Source organism: Camelus ferus, chromosome 6 (assembly GCF_009834535.1).
Source record: "Camelus ferus isolate YT-003-E chromosome 6, BCGSAC_Cfer_1.0, whole genome shotgun sequence".
NCBI lineage: Eukaryota > Metazoa > Chordata > Mammalia > Artiodactyla > Camelidae > Camelus > Camelus ferus.
The window spans coordinates 58,901,810-58,911,383 of NC_045701.1; the positions used below are offsets into that span (position 1 = coordinate 58,901,810).

The 9,574-nt window shown below is 39.7% G+C and overlaps 1 protein-coding gene across 1 annotated transcript in view; it reads right to left on the reverse strand.

Moving 5' to 3' along the window:
- RTN1 (reticulon 1) overlaps positions 1–7,403 on the reverse strand; it is a 208,013-nt gene extending 200,610 nt beyond the window's left edge. Inside the window, 2 exon segments of the mRNA XM_032482135.1 lie at positions 6,872–6,938; positions 6,940–7,403. Coding sequence (XP_032338026.1) covers positions 6,872–6,938; positions 6,940–7,113 — 241 coding nt within the window. The 5' untranslated portion in view covers positions 7,114–7,403.
- Between the last annotated feature and the right edge of the window lie 2,171 nt (positions 7,404–9,574).

The window sequence follows — 9,574 nt, forward strand, 5'->3', positions numbered from 1 at the left end:
AATTCCAGCTAATAGCAACTCCATTCTTGCATGTGCTGAAACCAAAAATGGTGTCATCCTTGACTCCTTTCTCTCACATGCCATATACAACCCATTAGGATCCAGGGTTAGCTTTACACTCAGTATATCTAGAATCCAACCACTTTCACCTCCTCCAATGCTATCAACCCAGTGCAAGCCACTATCATCTCTTGCTTGGATTATTAGAATAGACTCCAAGTTGGTCAATCTTGCTCCGCATCCCTCTCCACTTCCCCCATTTTAGATTCTCAACACAGTGCAGAGTGATCCACTAAACTTAATATAAAACTAACTCTAAACATGCTCCTCCCCTACTGTAAATGCTCCAGTCACTCCCATCACACTCAGAGTAGTATCTAAAACTTTTACAATGGCCTGTAGGACCTAATCTGCCCATCAACCCTCACCCTGCATTCTGAGCCCATCTCCTACCATTCTCCCCTTGCTTACTCTTCATTGACATCCCTACCATTCCAGAGAGTACTCTCACCCAGGGCCTTTGCAGACTGTTCTTTCTGCCTAAAATGATCTTCTCCCAGGCATCTGCATAACTTACTGTCATTTTCTTCAAGTTTCTGCTTTAACTTTATCAAAGAGGCCTTTTTTTTTTACTATCCCTTTCACTCCACTACTCTGTTTTAACTTTCTCTTATAGGACTTGTTATACCTTGAGTATATTTTTTGTTCCTGGTCTCCCGTCCCTCTTCTCTCCTTCCCTTTCTAAACACACACACACACACACACACACACGGATATATATTTTATAGGAGACAGACTGTCATCTATCCTTTTCTGTCCTGTATCCTTAGTGCTTAGAACAATCCCTGGCATATAGCAGGGGTCTGAATAAATAATAGTATAATTATGAATGAATTAAATAATACTCTCTTGCTGAATTTGATAATAATGGTTGCTTCTGAAGAGGGACAATGGTTGGTTGGAAGACTGAGTGTGAAGAAAACTTTCTTTGCTCTGTATTATTTTTTGTACCTTTTAAAATTTAATATAGCATACATGTATTCCCTTCCCTCAAGGAGGAATTTTTTAAATTAGGGCAAAAAATGACTTTAATGAAAAGAGTTTGTTTGCAGGTTAACATTAAAATAAGTATTTTTAAGTAATAGTGCTACCCTCTATCATATCAACCATCTTTTGAAACTTTGTGCCATTTGCAAAATTAAAGAGCATGCTTGCTTTCCATGTCTTTATGTAGGTTGAGTGCTTTCTAGAATTTTTGAGCATAGTAAGTGATGTACGTATGTTAGTGTTTCAGAATATGAGAAAAAAGAAATTATGTTTTATGGATTTTATTTTTTTAGTGAACCAATGGGAATTGTTAGTGATAAACATATATCTTCTTTTCTGAGGGTTTATAATATTTGGCATAATAATGTATTCTTGGATTCTACCAGCACTTAGCTACAAATATGTTGGCTTGTAAAATTAAAAAAATTCATCATTTTCCTTTTTTTGAAAATCACTTCCCATTTCAACTTTTCTAGAATTAGTCTTATTCTTAAAAGATACTGAGAATGATATTAAAACTGCTCAACACACTCATTCAATACCATGAGATATAAAGTAGTTGGCTCCAAAGAGATATTCTTATCAGAGAAGTGACACGGGATGTTACCTGCTGTTTCCTTAATCAGGGCTTCCAGTCTCTCTTTCTGTGTGTTTTACATTTTCCAACCTAAGAATCACTGTCCATTTTAAATATCTATTTTTAAATGATTACCACAATAAGTTTAGTGAACTTCCATTATTTTGTATAGACACAAAATTAAAGAAATAGAAAAAAACGGTTTTCCTTGTAATGAGAACTCTCAGGATTTACTCTCTTAACAACTTTCTTAAATAACATATAGTAGTGTTAATTATTGTATCATGTTGTACATTACATCCTCAATACTTATTTATCTCATTTGGAAGTTTGTGCCTTTTGACTGCTTTCATCCACTTCCCCATTCCCCACACGACGTCTGGTAACCACAAATCTGCTCTCTTTGTCTATGTGTGTGTTTGTTTTTGAAGTATAATTGACCTACATTATTGTTACATCTTGTTTCACAACATAGTGATTTGATATTTCTATACATTTCAATCACCATTTTAAATAATACAGGTTCAGTATGAATTGAGAAGCTCTTCCTTCTCTTTGTTCATTACTCTCACTACAGCATCTTCCACAAGCAGTGAGCCTCTCCAGTTCACACCCCTTTCATTGTTCTTTTTACCCTTGAAAATTATTTAAACAAATAAAACTAGTTGTTTGTCTTTTTTCTTTTGACCATATTCTTTACAATGACTTTCATGGAGAGCATTCCTGTGTGGACACATTAGGCTCTTGAAATATGCCATCTATATTTTAAAGTGCCTGTTTCAAATCTCCCTTAGTCACCACTGAAATAATTTCCTTTAACTTTAAAAATGAAAGCACAACTAATTAGCCCAAGGATCTTCGAGTACTATTCAACCACAGTTATTTCTATGAAGTAGATAGAATTAGATAGATAGATAGATAGATAGATAGATAGATAGATAGATAGATAGATAGATTTTATTTTCCCCTAGCTATGCAGTCTGAGCAAGCTACACTGGTATTTATTTATCCTGTGTTAACTTCAGAAAACTAACTCATGCCCTTGTGCCCATGTGGTTAGATTGTTATAATACCCTTCTAATCAAGCTTCCAGCAATGACTTGGGAATGAAGAAAATGAAAATAACACAACAGGAACTAAACTAAATACTAATGTGAAACAGAAAGGTGCCCATGTTCTAGGAAACCACAGCCTGTGTTTAGCATAGATCTTTACACAAAGGAGGCATTCAATAAATGTTTACTAAATTGAGTCGAACTGCAATGGTTTCTCACTTTACATATAATAAAAACTTTCCACAATCCAGGCTATCCAAGAGAGTATAATGAGTAAGATAATCCACACTTCATTTCCAAACACTCAGAGTCAGTAGCAGATGAACAGCCTAGAAAAGAGATAGGAGCAGGAAGCCCTATGGTGTACCTGAGGGACAGAGGATGGGTTTCCTGGAGCAGCGAGTTCATGAAGTGGAAGTTATGCTGAAAGCCTTGATAAAATTTATTTATTAATGTATTTTTAGGGTACGTCAATGTTGTGTTTCTAAATTTTAATTTAACTTAATTTGACTTCTGTATATGAAAGGACATAATACCACACTTGCTGCCAGGAATGTTATTGATTACATTCAAAGGCTATGTCCAGAGGAATAAATTGCATTAGGAACTATCCTATTTTTCTCATATGTTCTGTAAAATATTGTAAAAGCAATAATAGTGGTCCTTCCCATTCAATAGAACTGTGGCTTTCTCAAAAGATGAAGGAAAACAGAAGATTGAAATTTACACCTTCTGAAAGGGATTACTGGGAATGTCTCCAAATAAAAAATTGTACACATCTATCAAACACATCCACAAGTGAAGACAGTCAATCCAGTCTCTACATGGATTTTAGAAGATGGTTAATAATATGTATGATACAATTTATTAAGATAAACAGAATAAACATAGGATATAAATAAACATTCTGAAAGGTATTTAAATCATGATAGACTACGAATAGTTTTTCCAACAGAGTATCACATTCAACATTTGAAATATGTAAGTTTATGAGCACTGTGGATCAAGTAAATTCGGAAAAATCTCTCTTGGCAATCACCTAGAAATTTAAGTCAAATTATCTATAAGTCAATATTACTGAAGCAAATCATCCTGGACAGATTTTTTCCAGACCTTTCTCCATTCTGTTATTCACTTTGCCTGCCATGGATGAATCAGTCAATGAGTTAATTTCCAAATTGGCCAATGAGTTAACTTCTTACTATGGCATTTTGTTCAAATGTTCTATTTTAAATTCTTCCTTTAAACAAAGAGCTATTCTTCTACCCTTGTTATTGCGTGCTCCTTTTGAACAGTTTCCAGGAATAATATAACTGATTGTGAAAAAACAAAACAGTTGCTCTTAACATCTTTTGTATAAAGTTATTAGATGATGGCACGGATTCATGATTAACAACTCTAACATTGTTGTAACCTACACATGGTGTATGAAATGTTCCCTGTGGCAACAGACATCATATCACATGCCCATTATCAATTTTAGACATGAAAAATTGTAGCTTTAGAATAAAGTGCTACTTTTTGTTAAGACTATTTCCTTTCCACAGAAAGGACAGAGGCAACGAGAATACCTGAAAATAACAGTACTGATGGCATTTCCTAGTATAAGCTTTAACGATGTTTAAACATATATTAATTCCAGGATATTACTAAGAATTATTTTTGGAAATATTTAAGAACTTTAATTGCCATCAATGTATAAAAATAAATAACAGAATTTCTGCCAGATGGCATGATTGATGGTGTTTTTCAGAAAAAAAGAAGTTTTTAAAACCAATATCTGTCTTACATTTTATAATTCCATTTGAAAAAGAAACAAAACCTGTTTACAGCGCATCACATTCAAAGTCTAAGGTACTTCTTAGTTTGAGTTGAGTCCCCAAGAGCACCATTCTTTTTTTTAAGAAGTAAAGCTGTGTACTTCATAGGCTTCTTCTGGATTTTGTCTCTGATTAAGTTGAAGATGCACCTGCTGACTCTGCTTATTGCAACAGAACTGCCAAAATAACAAACAAGGAAGCTGGCCTGGATTTTATTTGGATTTTTCAAGATCTACTTATTTATTAAGATATCATTTCTGGCATTTGGACCTCATAACAGCCCATCCAGTCTACTAAATAAGAAACATACAAACTTAAAACATTAAAGAATCAACAACTATATGAGAAATTCCTTCAAGCAGCAACAATTAACTTAGTAATTTCTATGCAAATGTGCAAAACGTGCTCTTTCCCCCTCCCTTTATTGTCCTCCCATCCAAACTTAGCATTATGTTTAATCAAACATATTAGTGTCTTCATTGCCTAGGATAGAAAATCCCTAATATATTCAACAAAGTAGAATATTTCTATAATAATAGTAATAATAATGTTAAAATTTGCAAACTGACTACTTCGTTACAGTTGTTCTAAGCATTTTACATATAGCAACTCATTTTAGTGAATAGTATGTTACTGAACAGAGGACTGTTTAGCTTTGTTTCCCTAGTTCACCTAACCTTGGTGACACCAGTGGGAGGGGGGCAATGTTTATAAAGTAAGGGTTTACTTCAATGACAGTAGATAAAGGTTCTGTACTATGAGTTACTGTCAACAAGGAATGGTACTGGCAAACCAACAACAACAAAAGAACATTCCTTTGTCTATTAGCTTTTGCTATCTTCTTTTGCAATTATAAAGAGTTTTGTTTTTTCTTCATTTAGATGAAGAAGCTGAAAGAGAGGTTAGGCAGCCATTCTTAGCCTCAAATCCTCCCCTCCCCCATATAAAAACTAATATATAGCAAATGGAGTTTTCTGCTTTGAGTCTTTTCTCTCTCCTTCTCCCTTTCTTTCTTTTTTTCTGCTTGTATATGGTCCCCACTTTTTCTCTTCCCTTCAGAATGTTGACATGTTTTAGTCAACACATTTCCTAAACCTCCTTTCCTCTGCTCAAACCTTTTGTACTAGAGCAGTTAAGACTACCTCAGGCTCTCCACATGACCCTCAATAGAGGCGGTGGCTTAAGAAAGGTCTCCCCTAAATCAGATGCCAAGAACAAGCATGCCAGTCCCACCCACTGCCCCTCCTGCGGAAGCACCCAGCACTCTAAGACTTCAAAAGCTGCATTACTAAAACTACACAACTCTCATTTCACCACAGCAAAGCCTTTTTGAGGAACAACACAACACAGCACCCTCTCTTTACTCCCTGGAAACAGAGCTACCCCTCTATGTAGCCCCTCCTCAAAGCTCCCCTCAGGCATCCTTTGGACCAGATGCTCCAGGACCCCTGGTTCCTGCTGGGCACCCGTGTGCTCCAGTTCAGAGGGAGAAGTCTGGCGGAGGGTGGACGAACCCGAGGCAATTTCCAAATGTCCGGGTGGGCCCAAACAGCTGGTAAACTGTGCCTCGTCCACTCACTGCCACTCAAGCCCTCTAACACCGCAGCCAGGCTGAGCGCTCTGAAGGGTTCCAAGTTCCAAAGCTCCTGCGAGATGGGGAAACCGGAGCAGCTGGGAAAAAAAGGTTCTGGGCGGGGACGCTACAACTCCCAATCCTCTTGCAAATGCTGTCTCTCCTGAATTAAACTCACCTTGGGATTTCTGTTTTCCTTAATGGAAAAGAGAGATAGAGAGTAGGAGGGAAAAAGGGAGGAAGTAGGGTGTGGCGATTCGTGGAGAGAAGGGGTAAGGGAGAGTTAAAGCTGCATCTCTGCCTTGGACCGATACGGGTCTAGGGACAGTGGGCCTGTCGGTCGCATTGTTGTCTGCGTCCCCTGTCGCTGGCACGCGCCTTGCGCACAAACACGCTCCCCCAAAATCATCGCAACTGGCCAAGCGGGCCCTACAACCCCTAGCTCCTTGACAGAAAGAAGAAACTTGTACACGGGCGCGCCAGCAGCCAGGATGCTGCGGCTAGCCTCTGAGGACAATTGTGAAAGCTGAAAAAAATATATATAATGATAATGAAATAAAAGGATCAATAGTATTTTGTTTTCTTTCGAGCCTTTGGATAAATAAACATTTCGTCTTCTACCAGTCCGCCAATATTTACAGTCTCTGGTGGCGAAGGGAGGTGGGGTGGGGGAGGTAAGGTTGGTGCTCAAGGTAGAGAGCGCGAGGTAGGTGCACAGGCGAGCTGCAGAGAAGGGGACCAGCTGGGGGACTCGGGTCCCCGACGCCATTTGCTGGGCAGTGGCGACCGCCCGCCTTACCTGTGGATGCAGTTTCCATGGCAACGGGCGGCGGCCGGGCGGGGCTGGAGCCCAGTTCCCGCGGCGCCTGTTTCCACCGCCCCGGCGCCCAACCCTGGGCCGGGCTCCCTCGCCTGCGGCGCCGGCTTGGTCCCTTTCGGCGTCACCGCTTCGTCTTCCCTCTCCCCCCGGTCCCCGAGCCACTGGGACCCGGAGCCGGCCAGTGGCAGCAGCTCGTCTTGGGGATCGGGCGGCGCAGCCATGGCTGGCGGTCCCCGGGGCGCGGCGACGGCGGCTTGTCTGGGCCGAGGTGCGGCGGCTGGGCGGGCAGACGGGCGCTCCCTGCTGCTGTCCACACCGGGACTCGGGGCTTGGGTTGGTTGCGGTGTCAGTGCCGCTGCGGCCGCTGCTGCAACTCCGGCCGAGCTACTGCCTGCTGCTCTCCGCGCTTCAGCTCCTCCTCCTCCCCCTCCTCTTCCTCTCGGCCCAGCCGCGGCGGCTGCCTGCGCTCCTCCTCCTACTCCCGGCGCCGCCGCCGCGGCTGCTTCGCTACTCCCCAGCCTGTTATTACGCAGGTGAAAAAGGCCTGCTTGGTCCGAGTCTTCCTTGACACACGCCAGCTCCCGGCCTGCTAATGGCAGGCCCAGATTAGGGGATGTGCCAAATCCACTTAAATCTTCATCTCTTTGGAGAGGAATCAGAGAGGATGAGCAGGTAGAAGCAGCCCCCAGCTGAAGCGTTACTAATTAGGCAAGCTGCCCTCCCAACTCATAAAGTTAAACCCGGACTGGTGTCCTGTGACCCGAGGCAAAGAAAGGAAGGTGGAGACCTCAAGGCCTCAGTTTTCAGGGTGATCAGTATCATCTGTGGAGGGGACTGGCTCTTTGAGGAGATGGGTGTTGACAGTGCCAGGTGGAGATGAGGGACTCCACAACCCTAGGTTAAAGGCTGCATCCTTAAACTGATGTTTCTAAAACAGAGCTGATAATAGTGAAAGTACAGAAAAGAGCTATCAAGTTCCTTCCCCCCAAAAAAGCTTCCCAGACTTCATTCCTACCAGCATTGAGGGCAAATAGAATATCAGTAGGGAGGACAAAAACCACCTATGTTTTCTTTCAAAAACCCTGAGCCAAAGCCATACAAATTATAAGCTGTCTGTGCAGTCTATTTTATTTTAGAACTTGGACATTCCAGGAAGTTTCCTACCGCTGCTGCTAGGTTTTTCCCCTCCCTTTCACTTGCAGCTCTCTTTGATAAGATGGAAGATATTGACAGATAAAGCGAAACTCAGAGGAGGGAAGTGTCTTGGCTTATAATGTATTATTCCTGTATCTAGATACATCTTTTCAAACAAGACTTATGCTTTATCGATTCTTAATTTGTCTATAAAATGATGTGGTTGGAGAAAAAAATAACACAAGGTGGAGGAATAAGTCCATCCACTGTTCCTTCTCTAGAAAAGGTGGGGCATCGGGTAAGCAGCTGTGAGGCTTTATGGGACTGCTAAGCCACCATAGACATACTGAGGAGTTCATACCTGTCGATTTATATATTCAAAAGCCAACTTCAGCACCATGCAGATGCTCCTTAAAAATGATGAAACTCAAAAGCCTAAATTCTGCCCAGTCCTTTGTTCTGTTCATTGACAATAATTTAGAGAAAATGTATTCACTCAACAGACAATAAATATGCCTACTAGTGCCAGATACCCCTGGCGATCTGATAATTACCAAAGTTTTACATTATTAATACCTTCAAAAATTATGATGGATATGTTCATTAAGCTTGATTGTGGTGATAGCTTCACAAGTATATACATATGTCTAAATTCACCAAATTGTTTATTGTAAATATGTGCAATTTAGGGTATGTCAATTATACCTCAGTAAAGCTATTTTTAAAAGTTATCCTTTTCAACAATAGCAAAAAAAAAAAAAAATTGGCTATTGTGAATCATCATGGTTTTCAGAATCTTTCCATGGGAAAAAAGTGAACCTATTAGAGAAAACTTTAAGGTGAAAAGCCAATACATGGGCTGTCTTTCCACAGAGGTTAATCCTTTCATATAATCAGAGGGCATTTGTCAGTTTTTTTCAAAGCTATTGTTTAGAACACCCTGAAGCATCAGAAATATCAGATGGAAATTTCTCAGTTTCATTATTGATAACATGCCAAGAACATAGAAAACTAATGATATAACTTTAAGTGGCTATTGATGGGTAATGAACATTTGAGAATTGTTATGGTAAGAGAATTACATACAGAATAATATGGTGAACGTTATTTTGTTTCTCTGAGAAACACTAATGAAAGTCATTTAAAAAAAAACGGAGTAACTATGCAAGCCTCACAGCTTCCATATGCCTAGATTGATAAGGAGTTTGGGGATATGATTCCAATTCTTTTTCATATTTCATCAGATACTGATCAATATTCTAATTAAGAATGTCTGGAAGAAATAGCCAGTTAAGGATATTTGGACTTGTTAGAGAAGATTGAAATTTTCCATTTTGATTGAAAATTTTCATTTTCATTTCCCATTTAATTGAAATTCCATTTTGATAAATGATTCTAATTTACTCTCTTGAAAAGAGGTGTTCACACTGTTTAGTTTTAGCAGTTTTTAAAACTGTATTTATTCATTAGGTTCTATCACTGGACGTGGACAAATAATTATCTATTTGGGTGAAGAAACTTTCAGGTTTTATGCTATGCTTTAAAATT